Raw genomic sequence first — 18,022 nt, 5'->3', positions numbered from 1 at the left:
CTTGGTGGGAAACCAACAAGGGGAGTGAGGGATGAGGCTTAAGAACACAGGTGAAAATGTGCTCTGGTCTCTCATTGAGTAATGAGGGCTCTGGTGCCTCTCTCCTTTCTTCCCTGCTCTCTCCTTCCACAACTCTGACTCAGTCTCCCTGCAAGCCACCGCACATCCGACATCTAACCCTCCTCGACCTCTGACTGGATCTGGGTCCAAGTAAATCATTACAACTGCGCGGCCAGACGTTGTAATGTCCACCCGTGTCAATCAATAGGAATATTTGCATTTCTCAGTCAAACAAAATGTGAACTCAAGCATGAACAGCAAGACACTATATAATGTGAAGGAGAGAGCAGCTGGAACTCAGTGTTCCCATGTCTGGGGCGATGACAGGGCAGGAAGACCCCTTTAATCACAGCACAGGCTGGAGCCGGGGCCTGTCAGGGGGGAGGGAGGCCTCTGAAACTCTCACACGCTGTCCAGCCAGACACAGGGGTCCCCCTCTCCTCTCCCCCTTGTCCTGTCCTCTCTTCTCCTCTCCTTTTTTCGTGTCTCTTCTCCCCCTTTATTCTCTCTTTTCCTCGGCTCTCTCTTTTCCTCTCCTCTATTCTCTCTCCTTCTAATCTCCTCTATTCTCTCTTCTCCTCTCCTCATCTCTCACTCTTGTCACTCGTCCTATCCCTCTCACTTTGTCTTTTGGTCTTTCTCAACCTGTGTCATTTTCTCTTTCTCCCTCTCTCTCTTTCTCTCTCACCTTTACCTGTCTACTTTCAATAGAGCAGAGGAAGATCATCAGTGTTTCTAAGAACATCACTGATCTATCTCTGAGTAATGTATTTCATTAGGTGTCTGTGTATCACTGGTTCATAGAACAGGTAACACTGGAGGGAGCCAGACACCACGTGACAATGATCAATCGTCATTCTGTAAAACTGTATATTGGCTTTGGGTGATATGATTAACTCAATGGCAGGTGGCTGCTGATGCCTATTTGAAATCCAGATTTTCATCCGTTCTTTTCCCGTATTTAATGGTTAGGCTGTTTAAATGTTATTGGAGGCTGTGTATAGTTTTCTGTGATAAATAGCAGGCAATGAAATTGACCAATCGCAAACAACACCAGCACATGATTAAGGGAAATGGCACATTTAATGAGGATTCATTTTAAAATCGAAGAACTAAACCACTGCATCTTGGAGTCTCCGCCCTTAGAAGGACTGCTATCTCATCTGTCCAATCACAATCTTCCCGGAGCGTATAGACTGCTGTAACGTCCAATCGGCTGTCAAAGTGGGCGGGCATGCTTTCCACACCCCACGCAGGTCCTCAAGTGCCCCAAGTTAAAACTCCGCTCGCGCAAATGTCGCTTTGAGAATGTCGCCCACCCGTGCAGTTTCATGCACGGGACTTTCCATTTCTCTCTCGCTCACCTGATATCACTTCTTCTCAGGATTCTACCTGTATGACAAATAGACCAGACACTTCTCCAATATTTGGATAACACCGACTTTCCTGGATTACATTCGGTGTCACAATGTTTTTCTCTAGACTTTTCATCCTGGTTGTCTCTCTAACGAGAACCGTTTCAGCACAGCTACAGGATAGTTATGGATTATCTTATGCGCTGAGGCCAGAACTATTGGAAGACGAAATATTGGTGGCTAACAACGGAATACGAGTGCCTATAGGAAGGTCTGTTTTCATCGATCCTATCAATGATCTGGTTATTCAACAGCAGCCCGGCGACCGATGCAGCGTCACCGTTCTGGATAATGATCCTTTATCTCAGAGACCGGGTCATCTCTCTCCCAAAAAGTTTCCCTGCGATTTCGGACCCAACGATGTGACATACACACACTTCGGCTCAAGAAGCCCTGCCAAGGACAGAGTGAGACTACAGCTCAGGTATGACACCCAGGCTGATACCGTTATCATCCCTTTCATGATGGAGGTAGAGGTCGTCTTTACGCAACTTGAATTGTTAACAAAAAACATGCCTCTTCAAGTTGATAAACTCAATGGAGTTAGTAACCCTATAGATAAAAAGACATTGGAATTTACTTATGACAGAGACTCGCACAAATGCCAGGTGACATCGCTGGCTAGCGGCAGCGCGCTCCCTAGATACGGAAGACTTATTGACGAAAGCAAACTTGCCAATATGATGGACTGTGATGAATTCACTGAAGCGAACATCCGCTATGAGCACACGTTTAAGCACAAGTCTCCAAACAGGGACCATGTTCCCATGATTGTCGAATTACGTGACAAAGAAGGCAATTTGCTCAAACAGGAATATTTCAATCTGATGGTGCGGATTAAAGAGGGACAGGAAAACACGGCACCCAAGCCAAGCTTTGTGGCTATGATGATGATGGAGGTCAGTCAGTTTGTCATGACAGCTCTCACCCCGGATATGCTAGCTGCAGAGGACACAGAGTCAGACCCAAATGATCTCATATTCAACATCACCTCTCCTTTGTCCTACGAAGAGGGCTACATAGTCAGCACAGATGACAGAAACCTCCCCATCACGTCATTCTATCAAAGAGACCTACGGGACCTGAAGATAGCCTACAAGCCCCCTTCTCTTGACTCAGACACAGAGAGGATTTTCCAGATAGAATTTGTGGTGGTGGACACAGAGGATGCGGTCTCGGATCCCTTTGCGTTCATGATCGTGGTGAAGCCAATGAACACCTTGGCCCCCGTGGTCACGCGCAACACCGGCCAACTCCTCTACGAAGGCCAGTACCGCCCGCTCTTCAGCGCCCACAACCTCGAGATTAGCGACGAGGACAACCTGGAGAGCGTCACGGTAACGGTGGTCGACGGGCTCCGCCACGGCCACCTCACCATCCTGGGCTCCCACAGGAAGTTCTTCACGTCGGCCGACCTGGCGTCCGGGGTCGTCGTGTACCAGCACGACGGGAGCGACACCTACAGCGACAACATCATCTTCAGGATGACGGACGGGAAGCACGACGTCGAGTTCCTGTTCCCCATCACGGTCGTTCCGACGGACGACGAACCGCCGATCGTCAACGCCAACACCGGGCTGGTGCTGTTCAAGAACCAGATGATGCCCATCTCCCCTCTCACGCTCAGCGCGGCCGACATCGACTCTGAGGACTCGACCATCAAGTTCACAATCGTCCCTCCTCTGTCCACCATTGGGGTCTTGCTACTACGACAGTCCGATGCCCCTGAAGACCCCTCATCGTGGAAGTTCAACGCTGTGCACGAGGTGTACGAGAAGGAAGTGACAGAGTGGCTTCAGAAAGACATCACCGACGGCAACCTGTTTTACAGACACACAGGCCCCCATAACACCGACACGGTGATGGACCAGTTTGTCTTCACGGTTCAGGACGACAACGACCCTCCTAACGTGTCGGAGAAGAGCACCTTCGTCGCCCGGATCCTACCCATCGACGACGTTCCTCCGGTGCTGTTCCCCGGCACCACCCTGCAGATGACGGTTCACGAGTACCAGCTCACTCATTTTAGCAAGGACGTCCTCCGCTACACTGACCTGGACTCGGAAGACCGCGATCTGAAGTACACAGTCGTCCTGCCTCCCACCGACACGGACGAAAACAGCCCGGTTGTGTTCGGGTCGCTGGTTCTGACGGAGAGGCCCGACACGGAGGTCACCGAGTTCACCCAGGCTCAGGTCAACCATCACAAGATCTCCTACAGCCCTCCCGACCTGGAGTTGGGCATCACGGCCCACGTGGTGCAGTTCCGCTACTCCGTCGAAGACACGTCCGGGAACAGTGTGGAAGGGGCGTTCGTCGTCTTCCTGCAGCCGGTTAACAACAAGCCGCCACAGATCACCAACACCGGCTTCACCGTGTTTGAGCGTGGCATGCACGTGATCTCCCGTGCCGAGATGGACACCACTGATCCAGACACAGACAATAAGCAGATATCTTTCACTCTCAGCCAGACCCCTCTCCACGGGCACGTCCAGGTGGCCTTCGCCAACCTGCCCAAAAGAGGCGTCTTCACGTTAGAGGACATCTCGGACGGCAACGTCGTCTACGTCCACAACGGGGACGAGGCGGCCAACGACGCGTTCCAGTTGGACGTCAGCGACGGCATCCACGTCGTCACGGTTACCGTCAAGGTCACGGTGAAGCCGGTGGACGACGAGACGCCCACGGTCAGCTTGCCGCCCGGCACCGTGGGCTCCCACGTGGACGTCCTGGAGAACGGAGCCACGGAGATCACGACCAGCGTCATTCAGGGGCGCGACGAGGACACTGACGACCTGCAGCTTACGTTCATCGTGGAGGACGCGCCTTCGTCGGGGGAGATCCTGGTCAAAGGGGTACCCGCCGGTAGGTTCACTCAGGCTGACATCATCAACGGAGTGGTGGTGTACGCGCACACCGGCGGAGAGATAGGCCAGGCTTCCAAGGAGGACGGCTTCAACCTGACCCTGACAGACATGTCTGATGAGTGGACCGTAGGCGGGAACAAGGTCAACGGCGTTCGTGTCCATGTCACCATCCTCCCCGTTGACAGTCAAGCCCCTGAGGTGATCCTTGGGAATCAGTTCAGCGTGCTAGAGGGCGACAAATACCCCGTAGGCCTCCATCACCTGGATGCTGAAGACAAGGACACGCCCAGTGAAGATATACTCTGCACCATCATCGTTCAGCCCACGTCTGGCTACTTGGAGAACATCTCTCCAGCTCCAGGTTCGGAGAAGTCCAGGTCCGGCACAGCAATCAGTGCCTTCACCATCAGGGACGTCGGGGAAAGCAACATTTATTACGTTCAGAGTATCCACAAAGGCGTGGAGCCACTGGAGGACAGATTCACGTTCAGGTGTTCTGATGGAACCAACTTCTCCGAGAAGCACTTCTTCCCAATCGTTATCATTCCCACCAACGATGAGAAACCGGAGATTTACATGAGGGAGATCGTTGTGATGGAAGGGATGAACATAGTCATCGACACTCCGATCCTGAACGGGGGCGATGCGGACATTCCGTCAGAGGAGCTGACCTTCATCATCTCCAAACAGCCCAAACATGGCGCCGTTCTCAACCAGCTAGCCACGGGTTCAGTCTTAGTCACCAACTTCACTTTAGAGCAGATAAGAGAATCCTCCAGTATCATCTATGAGCACGACGACTCAGAGACCACGGAGGACAGCTTCGACGTCATCCTCACAGATGGGAAATACTATGTGGAGAAAACGGCCGTTGTCATGATCATCCCTGTGGATGACGAGACCCCGAGAATGCAGATCAACGACGGTCTGGAGATCGAGGTAGGGGAGACCAAGGCCATCACCAACGACATCTTGAAAGCCACCGATTTAGATTCCGAGGATAGCACCCTCGCATACGTCATTAGCTTTGGACCTGGTCAGGGCGTTCTGCAGAGGCAAGTAAGAGGTGATGGTAGAACATCTCGTTCCTCGGGCCTTGGTGGAACATCTGCACGGAACATCACAGTGGGCATGAACTTCACACAGGCCGAAGTGGACCAAGGGTTGATCTTTTACATCCACAACGGTCAGGAGGGCATTCGTGACCTCGTCAAGTTCGACGTCACAGACGGTTTGAACCCGTTGATCGACCGCTACTTCTACATCACGGTGGGCAGCATCGACATGGTGTTCCCGGACGTAGTCAGCAAAGGCGTGTCGCTGAAAGAGGGTGGTAGAGTGACCTTGACCACCGACCTGCTCAGCACCACCGACCTCAACAGTCCAGACGAGCACCTGATCTTCACGATAACCAGGGCCCCCGTCAGGGGACACTTGGAGTGCACGGACACCCCAGGGATGCCCATCGCTTCCTTCACCCAGCTGCAGCTAGCAGGAAGCAAGGTCTACTACATCCACACCTCGGACGACGAGGTCAAGATGGACAGCTTTGAGTTCGAAGTGACCGACGGCTACAACCCGGTGTTCCGCACCTTCAGGGTCTCCATCGTGGACGTAGACAACAAGAAGCCGGTCTTGACCATCCACCAACTGCTCGTCACCGAGGGTCAGAGTAAGCTGATCACGCCGTTTGAGCTCACGGCTGAAGACCAGGACACGGCGGAACGGCTGCTCAAGTTCACGGTCACCCAGCTGCCGGTGCACGGGAAACTGCTCTACAACCAGTCCACGCCGGTGACCACCTTCACCAAACAGGACCTGAACGAAAACCTCATCAGCTACAAACACGACGGCACCGAGTCGTCCGAGGACTCCTTCTCCTTCACCATCACCGACGGCACGCACACCGACTTTTACGTGTTTCCCGACACGGTGTTCGAGACCCACCGTCCTCAAACCATGAGGATCACCGTGGTGGCCATCGATAACGGCGTCCCGCAGATTGTTGTGAACAAGGGGGCCCCCACGTTGAAGATCCTGTCCACTGGTCACCTCGGCTTCCCCATCAGCTCCAAGGTGTTGAGGGCAGAGGACAGAGACAGCCGACCCATCTCCCTGGTGTTCCACATCACAACCGTGCCGAAGCATGGCTACATCGTTGACCTGGGAAGAGGGAACGACTCTGTCGACACATTCACTCAAGGTAAGCTCCGGAACAAGACCGGTTCACTCTCAAACATCGGCATGTGACTCAAACATCGGCATGTAACTCGGTGTGCATTTACATTACATTTACATTTAGTCATTTAGCAGACGCTCTTATCCAGAGCGACTTACAGTAAGTACAGGGACATTCCCCCGAGGCAAGTAGGGTGAAGTGCCTTGCCCAAGGACACAACATCAGTTGGCATGACCGGGAATCGAACTGGCAACCTTCGGATTACTAGCCCGCTTCCCTCACCGCTCAGCCACCTGACTCCCTATTGAAATGTTTCGAATGAGATGTGGTTGGTGAGTTAGATGTCTGTTGGAGCGTTAGAGCGGAAACGTGTCTGTCCTCTGAATAGTTAATGGATACCATTCACATATCTCCTAGGCCTAGGCTACAATTATTTAATCACACAATGCATAGTGCAGATTTAATCTACAATGTATAATTATTACTCTCTCTGGCAACTATGGGCATGGGAATCAAGCAGTTACTGCTTTATCTGCAGGGCTAATTTAGATATGCCTTCCTCATCCAACTGTAATTAGCCTGGTGAAGAAGGGGCTTGACGTTTCACGCAAAGGTCTCTTGGACGGTTACGGATGAATAATTGAATGCCTTTAGTCTCTAGGGAGATGTTCTCTTCAGATGTTCAGAACAGTGGTTTGTTAAAAGAGGCAGTGCATGAAGTCACAGATCACTGGAAACAGGGTCAGGGCCGGCGTAGACCTTTCAGAGATTGGATGACATTTGAGTTGCCATTCCGAGGTGGCTTTGTTTACATTGTGTGTTCAAGATTCATTGCGTCTTTTGAGAAGCAATCAATTAAATGGCGGTGATTAATTCGAATCTTTACAAATGTAGAAGACGTCCTGTTCTGTATGCTGTGCTCGTTGTTAACAAGTCTCTCTCACCTAATGCCTGGAGAGGGTCTTGGGGCAGCCAATAAGGCGAAAGAGGCTGCGAATATTAACGAGAGGAGCGTCTGGAGAAGAGAAACACTTCTGACAGCTACCAGAGAGTCTTCTGTCTTGGGAAAAGGGCACAGATGAGGAAACAGTGTTTGTGCGTGTGTGCGTGATAGAGCGAGCCAAGGAGAGAGAGAGAGAGAGAGAGAGAGAGAGAGAGAGAGAGAGAGAGAGAGAGAGAGAGAGAGCGAAAAAGAGATTGTGATGGGAATAGATGAGAGGGGTAGGAAAGCAGGTAGAAAGGGAGCGAGGGAAAGGAGGGAAAAAGAGAAGGATAGAAAGGGAAGAGGGGGGGGGGGGGCTGAGCAAACATTCTCATCAGAGGAGGCAGTGGGGCGAAAGAGACAATCCTTCCTTCTTTATTTACTCTTCCCATTTCCAAGGGCACATCCCACGAGGGAACCTCTTTAAATATTTGATTATCAGAGTACCACTGGTTCACAGTGTTGACTTTGTATGAGCCGGGATTCACTGCCTGGCAGAGGGCTGCATCTCCCAAACTGTGTAGCTCCCTCATCCTTTCTCCTGTTTTCTTATCACCTGCCCTCTGACATTAATTTGTACCAGACTGACGTGGAAAGGAAGAGACTGAATGAAAATGGAGGTTGTATGGTACCATATCAGTGTAGGCGAAGGAGCCAGTGTAAGGTGAGGAAGCTGTTGGAGATGTTTGAGATGCACCCCTCACAGTGTTAGTGAAGGAGCCAGTGTAAGGTGAGGAAGCTGTTGGAGATGTTTGAGATGCACCCCTCACAGTGTTAGTGAAGGAGCCAGTGTAAGGGGAGGAAGCGGGTCGAGATGTTTGAGATGCACCCCTCACAGTGTTAGTGAAGGAGCCAGTGTAAGGTGAGGAAGCTGTTGGAGATGTTTGAGATGCACCCCTCACAGTGTTAGTGAAGGAGCCAGTGTAAGGTGAGGAAGCTGTTGGAGATGTTTGAGATGCACCCCTCGCAGTGTTAGTGAAGGAGCCAGTGTAAGGTGAGGAAGCTGTTGGAGATGTTTGAGATGCACCCCTCACAGTGTTAGTGAAGGAGCCCGTGTAAGGTGAGGAAGCGGGTCGAGATGTTTGAGATGCACCCCTCACAGTGTTAGTGAAGGAGCCAGTGTAAGGTGAGGAAGCTGTTGGAGATGTTTGAGATGCACCCCTCACAGTGTTAGTGAAGGAGCCAGTGTAAGGTGAGGAAGCTGTTGGAGATGTTTGAGATGCACCCCTCACAGTGTTAGTGAAGGAGCCAGTGTAAGGTGAGGAAGCTGTTGGAGATGTTTGAGATGCACCCCTCACAGTGTTAGTGAAGGAGCCAGTGTAAGGTGAGGAAGCTGTTGGAGATGTTTGAGATGCACCCCTCACAGTGTTAGTGAAGGAGCCAGTGTAAGGTGAGGAAGCTGTTGGAGATGTTTGAGATGCACCCCTCACAGTGTTAGTGAAGGAGCCAGTGTAAGGTGAGGAAGCTGTTGGAGATGTTTGAGATGCACCCCTCACAGTGTTAGTGAAGGAGCCAGTGTAAGGTGAGGAAGCTGTTGGAGATGTTTGAGATGCACCCCTCACAGTGTTAGTGAAGGAGCCAGTGTAAGGTGAGGAAGCTGTTGGAGATGTTTGAGATGCACCCCTCACAGTGTTAGTGAAGGAGCCAGTGTAAGGCGAGGAAGCTGTTGGAGATGTTTGAGATGCACCCCTCACAGTGTTAGTGAAGGAGCCAGTGTAAGGTGAGGAAGCTGTTGGAGATGTTTGAGATGCACCCCTCACAGTGTTAGTGAAGGAGCCAGTGTAAGGTGAGGAAGCTGTTGGAGATGCACCCCTCACAGTGTTAGTGAAGGAGCCAGTGTAAGGTGAGGAAGCTGTTGGAGATGTTTGAGATGCACCCCTCACAGTGTTAGTGAAGGAGCCAGTGTAAGGTGAGGAAGCTGTTGGAGATGTTTGAGATGCACCCCTCACAGTGTTAGTGAAGGAGCCAGTGTAAGGGGAGGAAGCGGGTCGAGATGTTTGAGATGCACCCCTCACAGTGTTAGTGAAGGAGCCAGTGTAAGGTGAGGAAGCTGTTGGAGATGTTTGAGATGCACCCCTCACAGTGTTAGTGAAGGAGCCAGTGTAAGGTGAGGAAGCTGTTGGAGATGTTTGAGATGCACCCCTCACAGTGTTAGTGAAGGAGCCAGTGTAAGGTGAGGAAGCTGTTGGAGATGTTTGAGATGCACCCCTCACAGTGTTAGTGAAGGAGCCAGTGTAAGATGAGGAAGCTGTTGGAGATGTTTGAGATGCACCCCTCACAGTGTTAGTGAAGGAGCCAGTGTAAGGTGAGGAAGCTGTTGGAGATGTTTGAGATGCACCCCTCACAGTGTTAGTGAAGGAGCCAGTGTAAGGTGAGGAAGCTGTTGGAGATGTTTGAGATGCACCCCTCACAGTGTTAGTGAAGGAGCCAGTGTAAGGTGAGGAAGCTGTTGGAGATGTTTGAGATGCACCCCTCACAGTGTTAGTGAAGGAGCCAGTGTAAGGCGAGGAAGCTGTTGGAGATGTTTGAGATGCACCCCTCACAGTGTTAGTGAAGGAGCCAGTGTAAGGTGAGGAAGCTGTTGGAGATGTTTGAGATGCACCCCTCACAGTGTTAGTGAAGGAGCCAGTGTAAGGTGAGGAAGCTGTTGGAGATGCACCCCTCACAGTGTTAGTGAAGGAGCCAGTGTAAGGTGAGGAAGCTGTTGGAGATGTTTGAGATGCACCCCTCACAGTGTTAGTGAAGGAGCCAGTGTAAGGTGAGGAAGCTGTTGGAGATGTTTGAGATGCACCCCTCACAGTGTTAGTGAAGGAGCTGGGCTGCATCGCAGCAGTGAGAGGTTTTACACTTTAATGACCTTCCCCTCTTTTTACATCTATTATTGAAGGTAATGGTTCAGATGGGCCGAGGATGAATGGTGTCAATGATTTTTCTACACTCCGCAAAACACACCTTTCTGGGGTATCGTGGAAACATGCGCCAGAGAAACCCTGTAATTCAGAAGGGTTTGAGGAAAACAGGTGTGAGGGAACGAGATCTCTTCCCTGCTCTCTCCGGATTCCTGTTCTTAACATTCTTCTCCCCGTCTGTCATTAAAGGTTCGGCTGTCACCTGGTTTGACGCAACAGACACTTAGTTTACCTGACAAGATTTTCTTTTTACTGGGGCGGGAGTCGTGTCTTTTGATGGTTTTACGGTTAAGTACAGACAGTTGAGGATGCAATAAAAACAAATCCCTGTCTTTTTTAAATGCTGCATGCTTTCGAATGACTCACTCTGAGCCCAGAAAGGAATTAGAGTCTTTGTAAAAACGAAGGCCCTGCTGTTAGAGGAAAACCGATGTAGGACAGCTTCCCTCTGTGAGGCGACAGTACGGCAGAGAGGGTCAGTAAGCCTTAATGCCAAACTTCAAAGTGCATTCAAGAATTTTTATCGTACCGATATGAAATTGCACATGAAAGCTTTCAACATCTCTTTAATACAACAGCTCCCAATAAACATATACGTTGTTCCTCATCAAAATCTTCCCCTGCCTTGTGCTTCTGCCGTAGCTGACGTAGACGACTTGAAGATCTGCTACGTGCTGAGGAGCGACGAGAACGCCACGACGGACCTCTTCCACTTCTCCGTGGAAGACAGCGGTGAGTCATCGCCCTCTATAACCCCTCGTGCTCCATCATCTCTTAACCTTACGCTCCACTTCACCTTCTCCTCAGAAGGTTTCCCCAGCTCCACGGCTTGATATTCAGTTCGGCCTTTGTGGACTGACACAGTCTAATTTCTCTTATCGTCAATAATGTAACGTGTAAATGTAACATAAATGTAACATTTTGCAGACTCTTATACCAAGTGACATACAAGGGGGGGGATTCGACCCTGGGACAAACTTAATCTGCACTCAATGCTGAATCACTGAGCTATATACATCCGTCTTCTAGGGGCCTTGTAGGAAGTTTACAGAGGCTCTGCAGTTCAACACGCTTTTTAAAAGAGCTATCAGAACAAAAGCAAGTACAAAAGAACATTTTCTGTTTAGAGGTTATACCACAGCTACAGTGGATCACTTAGCATTGCTAATTACCATCTACTGTGACAGCGTCAATGGCCGAGGTATATTTTTAGTTCTTTTGAGGTAGTGAAAAGAAGAAATTGATTGCCGATGACCCTCAGGCTTTTTCAGAGGGCCTGATAATGCTGGATGGTGTAAGCTGTTGTTTGAATAGGCTGAGGTATTCTCGACTGCGGTTTGTTGTGCTTTGTAGCGCTGGACGTGGTTGGAGGTACTGCCACAGCCCTAGGGGGTGCGACACGTCGTTGGATCGATCCCAGAAACGTGTAAGATAAAAGGTGCTAACAGATGAATGAAAATGAACGATAGCTGGTCGCGCGCACACGCGTGTGGTGTGTGTGTGTGTGTGTGCGTGCGTGCGTGTGTGTGTGTGTGACAGAGAGAGAGAGACTCGCAAACTCCCTTAAAAGAAAGGAAACAATTAACCTTCTGTCAGGAAGTTGTTGTTTCTTACTAGGAAGGGAACATTAGTCTGACACACACACACACACATACACACACGCACACACACACACACAGAGGGCTTGCCGTGGGGCTAAGGGCTGGCCAGACCTCTGGCACAAAGCAACGTTTGATATTTAAGAGGCCAGCCAGAACTCCTGATAATGAGAGCCTAGGGGTGCATCACTGAACCTAGCTGGGAGACACAGCCTGGTAATTATGTGCCACATTACAGGCTCCTCCATAGAGGAAGAGCAGGGGGAAGACTACCTTTCTGTAGACCAGCTGGGGCTCAGCATGGTGAAGGTGAAGGGCCAGGACCAAAGAGTTTTGTTTTTTTCTCCCATGCTTCTAAAAGTAGGAATCTGGCGTCTGCAAATCTGTTTGTTGCCACGTTGCAGTGTCTGGATGACGTGAAATGACGTCAGAGTGCAAGACTGAATTGAACAAGTCGATATATTTTTCTCCGCAGTGAGCTGGGTCTTACACTTGATGTCACTTGGGTTGTCAGTTGGTTTTCAGTAAAGCTGTCACATAAAACACTGGTATGTAACTAGAACCATGTCAACCTCGTAGAAATGGTGTTTGTGTGTTTGGGTATGTATGTGTGGGCATGTAGTATGTATGTGTGTGTGTGTGTGTGTGTGTATGTCTTTGCTGCCCTTGCTGGTTTAAGAGGACAGCCCCTGCAGTGTGAAACTCCCTCTTCTCTTTCTCTCTCTCCTTTCATTCACTCCCCTTCCTTTTCTGGCTCTTGTCTTCATCCTGGGGCCTGGGTTAACACAAAGGCCCCTACCCCCCTCCTGCCCCTCCCTGCGTCCAACCACCCCTCTGACATACCAGTACTTTATCTAGACTTAAACACACTTCAAGCCCCCCCCCCCCCCCCACCGGCTTTCCTTACCCCCCAGCCTTCTCTCCCAATCCCCAGCCTCTAGGCCCAGCCTCTAGCCCCAGCCTTCACCCCATCCCCCAATCTCTACCTCCCAGCCTTCTCCCCCCAGCCTCTAGGCCCAGCCTCTAGCTCCAGCCTTCACCCCCATCCCCCAATCTCTACCTCCCAGCCTTCTCCCCCCAGCCTCTAGCCCCAGCCTCTAGCCCCGGCCTCTAGCCCCAGCCTCTACCTCCCAGCCTTCTCCCCCCAGCCTCTAGGCCCAGCCTCTAGCTCCAGCCTTCACCCCCAATCTCTACCTCCCAGCCTTCTTCCCCCGGCCTCTAGCCCCGGCCTCTAGCCCCGGCCTCTAGCCCCGGCCTCTAGCCCCGGCCTCTAGCCCCGGCCTCTACCTCCCAGCCTTCTCTGCAGACGCGCCAGTAGTAAACAAAGCACAGAGAAACGCCTTTTAACAAAGAGAGAGAGGAGGCTGTAGGTTCATCCAGCCCAGCGAATGTGAGGCCACATTCTGCTCATTCTCCATGAGTCAGACTCCAGGATAACAGCTCCACTCCAAGTCTTTAGCCCTTCACCCTATAAGCATACTGTACCAACTGCATGCTATACAGGGTACTTGACATCAGTGTGTGTGTGTGTGTGTGTGTGTGTAAGGTGAGGAAGGGTCTTGCACGTCAATGTGTTTGTGTGTGATTCAGTCCAAATCTTTCAGGGCTTTTACACACACACACACTTGAATTTCCCATCCGTGGTGCTGGAACGTGTTGTCCTTCATACCTGAGTCCTGTCCGTCACCTGCCACCCAGGCCGAGGCCCCTAACGCGGGTTCTGACACGTCTCTGGAGATGCACATCCAGCGAGGTGACCCCCTGACCTCTCTTTGTCAACATCCGTCCAGCTATACGTTGACCCAGGAGAGCATTGGTGCTATAGAGACTTATATATAGAGCACGCTCTCTGTCGCACACACACACACACCGTTTGGAGAGATTAGTTGATCTGCAGACTGCGATCTGCTGTCAGTCAAAACTCCCCAGGCCCTCTCCCCTTATATCTGTTTATCTTTCTCCTTCTTTCCTAACCCTCTATCCCCCTCTCCTGCTGTCAGTCTGTGTATCTGATTTCACCGCCTCCTCCATCTTTCTGTCGCTCCTTTTTCTTTCTTTTTTTTTTTCTTCCTGTGTTTGTGTCTCAGTATTCGTGTGTGAGATGTAGGTTCTTGTAGCGGCGAAGGCCAGAAGAAGATTATACACTGCCGGTTAAGATGGAGATATGTAGGAGGTGGATGGACGGATGGACGGATGGATAGGGGAGGAATTGGAGAGTATTGAGGGAAGAAATTATTTCAGGGCTTTTTCCATCTTTCTCTTTCTCGGTCTGGTAGGGCGTAATACCGCAGTCTCACCTTTCATCTGCCAAGAATAACGACAAGCCATCAAGCCAAAAGGCTCTAAAAGAAGTCTTTTATTAATATTTTTTTACGAGATTTCGATTTTTTTCTCCTGAGAGCCATGCTGCTTCCCTCGGCTCCCAGTTCGCCTGGTTCAGACAAAGTTTGTTTGAGGAGGAAATAGGTTTTCAAACCGTGGATTTTCAGTCGTTTGGCAGCTCGGCTCTGTCTGCAGGTTCATATACACGTAAAGTACAGAACTGAATAATGCAGCGATGTCAATAGGAGATCTTTTTCGCTCTCGCTCACTTCCTGTCTGAAGAAACCTCCATGCCTCTCTGTGAACACATGAATCATTCACGCCCTGCAGCTCTAGGATGGAACCCTTCTGGGAAGCCATATATTACACACACAACCCCACACACACACACACGCAAGCACACACACACTCACCATGTCCTCCAGCCTCTTCCTAGAGCATGGCCTGAGGAGTGGAGCGATGATCACCGTTGATCAGCATAGCGGAGAAACATCAAAGTGATGCAGATACACCCGCCTTAGAAGTTTCCGTCGAGTCGACAGTGTTTTTCGATATAGTAGCGGTGCTAAAGGTGTTCTGGAGCAACAGCTGGATCTCTCTCCCCACACACACACACACACACACACACACACACACACAACTCAGGCACATGTGCACGCATGCAAGTGCACCCACAGACAACCTGCGCAGGCACTCGCACAGGTGCGTACACACGCACACGTTTCCTTCTCTGTCAGGAAATTAACATCGATTCAAAGCATTGTTAACGAGCTGTGTGTGCCAGGGGCCATCAACCATGACACCCAAGCCTCTGGCTCACGATAAAGACTAGGAATTCCAACACACACACACCCACTCCCAGCCCCCCCCCCCCTTACACACACCACTTTATTACAAAAGATTTCCAGTTGGCCGGCAATCCTGGCTGACCCTGGAATGACCTTTCAACCCAACAGAATTGGACGCGGCGAGGTACCGTAAACTAAAACGAATGACATCTTCTGATTCTGGTGCCCTTAGAAGGCCATAAAGCAGAGCAAAACCTTCCAGTACATTGTCAGCACTCTGTAATCCCCTCTCTCTCTCTCTCTCTCTCTCTCTCTCTCTCTCTCTCTGTCTCACCCAACCTCCCTTCTCTCTTACTGTCTCCCCCCCCCCCTCTTTCCCGCTATCACCCTCAACTTCCCACCACCACAGTCACACAGTCACACACACACACACACACCCAGAGACAAACACACACCTCAGCATGTCTGTCGGTAAGAGCGGCGCTGGCTTTAACGGGAGAACAGACACATCCCAACGTCTGTTTGAGATGTTTCAAACGGTCTGAACAGGCGCTTTACCTCAGTCCAGCATTCATCCCGTCGCCCTGAAACACAACCATCCTCTCACAAAGGAAGAGGCCCTGGGTTAGGGTCAAGGCATAGAGGACCTCTGTGTGTGTGTGTGTGTGTGTGTGTGTGTGTGTGTGTGTGTGTGTGTGTGTGTGTGTGTGTGTGTGTGTGTGTGTGTGTGTGTGTGTGTGTGTGTGTGTGTGTGTGTGAATTGAGGGTTAAAGGGAGGGCACAGGGCTGTACCCCTCACTACCCCTCAGTTCCTCTCCCTACTCCCCCCTCAGGACCTCCCGCGCCTGGCCCACTTGAAGTGAAGCATCATGGTAGTTTGAGTCTTTCGAGTTTCTTTCCCTAAACGAAGGGAGAAGGTTTTTTTTTTTTTTTTAAACAGGATATAACGATCTCTGTGCCTCTGTAATGATGTTTGCCGGGACTATTAGCTTGAATCACGTGATGGAACTCGCCTTATTAGTGTTTGATACAAAAGGTAATCTGTAAAAAAAAAAAAAAAAACATCTATATTTTCAAAGAATACTTGGTAGAGCCTGGAAGTCGGGTAAATACATGTGTGCATGGCTTGTGCTCGGAAGCCGTCTCTTTGGAGCGTTTTTTTTTCCGGGCACGTCTTCAGATCTCTGCTTTGGCGTGAGCTTGTGAAGTGGACTCAGCTTTATTGAGGGGGATTTCAAAAGACGCGACGGTGGCTGGTCAGCATATGAAAGACCTTTTATCATCTGTTCTGGGCCGGAGGAAAGGAAAGGGCTGGAGACAGGCTCACTGATACAGCGTCATGTCTCTGCATAGCTCCACTGTATTAGACTGCGTGTGTGTGTGGCGTACACACACACACACACACAGTGATCCATACTAACATGGACACGTTCACATATATACTTCCACACAGGCTCACACGCAAGCATGCAAATACACCCTGATACACACACATACATCTCCACTGACACACAGGCTATAAAGTACCGACGCGCGTGCGCACACACAAATGCATAAACAAATACGCCTTCGCGCACGCAATCACGCACGCATGCACGCATATGCACTGGGTTCATATGAAGCTCACATTGCAGTCAACTTCAAGCACTTGAGATGAAAGCCAAGCTTGTCAAAGACGAGGTTCATGTGTGTGTGCATGTGAGGTGTGCAAATGTATGCGCGCGTGTGATTGTGTGACTACATGTGTGTGTGTGACGGTGTGGGTTGGGCAGCTGAGGGACTGTTGATTTATTCATCAGGAGTCTCTCGGTAACTCGGTTGCACTGAGGCATACAGAAGGAGCCTAAACTCTTAGTCCGACTGGCAGAAGCCGAATTTCACACTGAACTTTTCACCTCTGACAGAGTGGTGTGTTTTAGCACTTGTATAGTCTGGTGCTTTGAGGTTCAGCCAGCCAGCAGCAGCAGCAGTGTGTGTGTGTCAGTGTGTGTGTGTGTGTGTCAGTGTGTGTGTGTGTGTGTGTGTGTGTGTGTGTGTGTGTGTGTGTGTGTCAGTGTGTGTGGTTGTGTGTGTGTTTTTGTGTGAGTTTATGATCCTGTTCTACCTTCAGGGGTGTGTAGGTGTGAGACAGTTATCCAGGGCGTTGCGGGTGTCACAATGATTCCCCCCCCCCAGTCTCTCTCTCTCTCTCTCTCTCTCTCTCTCTCTCTCTCTCTCTCTCTCTCTCTCTCACGCTCTCTCTCTCTCTCTCTCTCTCTCTCTCTCTCTCTCTCTCTCTCTCTCTCTCTCTCTCTCTCTCTCTCTCTCTCTCTCTCTCTCTCACGCTCTCTCTCTCTCTCTCTCTCTCTCTCTCTCACGCTCTCTCTCACGCTCTCTCTCACAAACCCCAACCACACACACGCATTCCCGACATAGCCTGGCATTGTTCACGCGAACAAAAGAGACGATCCTCTCCTTTTCCCCTTGTATCTCCTTTATTCTGGAGTTGTCTTGTTTTCGCCCTCCCACCATCTTTATCTCCCCTCCGCCTCGCCTCCTTCTCTCCAGCATTTGTGTTCTCGCCCTCGCTCGCTGTGTTTCCTCCCCTCCTCTGCTCCCTCATTCCATCTTTCGTCTCCTACATCTCTCTCTCTCTCTCTCTCTCTCGCTCTCTCGCTCTCCCTCGCTCTCTCTATTTATACTTGCTCTCTCCCTGTGCTCTCCCACCTTCTCTCTCTCTTGTCTTCCTCTTTCTCTCTTTCTCTTCATACGTCCATACAGTAGGTACTATATCTCTCTCTCTGTGCTCTCCCCAACCTTGTTTCTCTCTCTCTCCATCTCCCTCTCTCCCTCCCTCTCTCTTCCTTTTCCTCTCATCCCTCTCTATGTCTCTCTCCAGCCTGGGAGGGTTGTGCTCGGAGCA

General features: G+C 50.6%; 1 protein-coding gene across 1 annotated transcript in view; it reads left to right on the top strand.

Annotated features, from left to right (window-relative positions):
• The first annotated feature begins 1,528 nt into the window (after positions 1–1,528).
• Positions 1,529–18,022, top strand: part of frem2a (FRAS1 related extracellular matrix 2a) — a 56,621-nt gene continuing 40,127 nt past the window's right edge. Inside the window, exons 1-2 of the mRNA XM_067229057.1 lie at positions 1,529–6,545; positions 11,055–11,144. Of these exons, the coding sequence (XP_067085158.1) occupies positions 1,529–6,545; positions 11,055–11,144 (5,107 nt within the window). The remainder of the gene's footprint in view (positions 6,546–11,054; positions 11,145–18,022) is intronic.

Source organism: Osmerus mordax, chromosome 25 (assembly GCF_038355195.1).
Source record: "Osmerus mordax isolate fOsmMor3 chromosome 25, fOsmMor3.pri, whole genome shotgun sequence".
In the NCBI taxonomy this organism is placed as follows: Eukaryota; Metazoa; Chordata; class Actinopteri; order Osmeriformes; family Osmeridae; genus Osmerus; species Osmerus mordax.
Note: the sequence above shows the minus strand (reverse complement) of the source record. Positions and strands in the feature narration are given on the sequence as shown.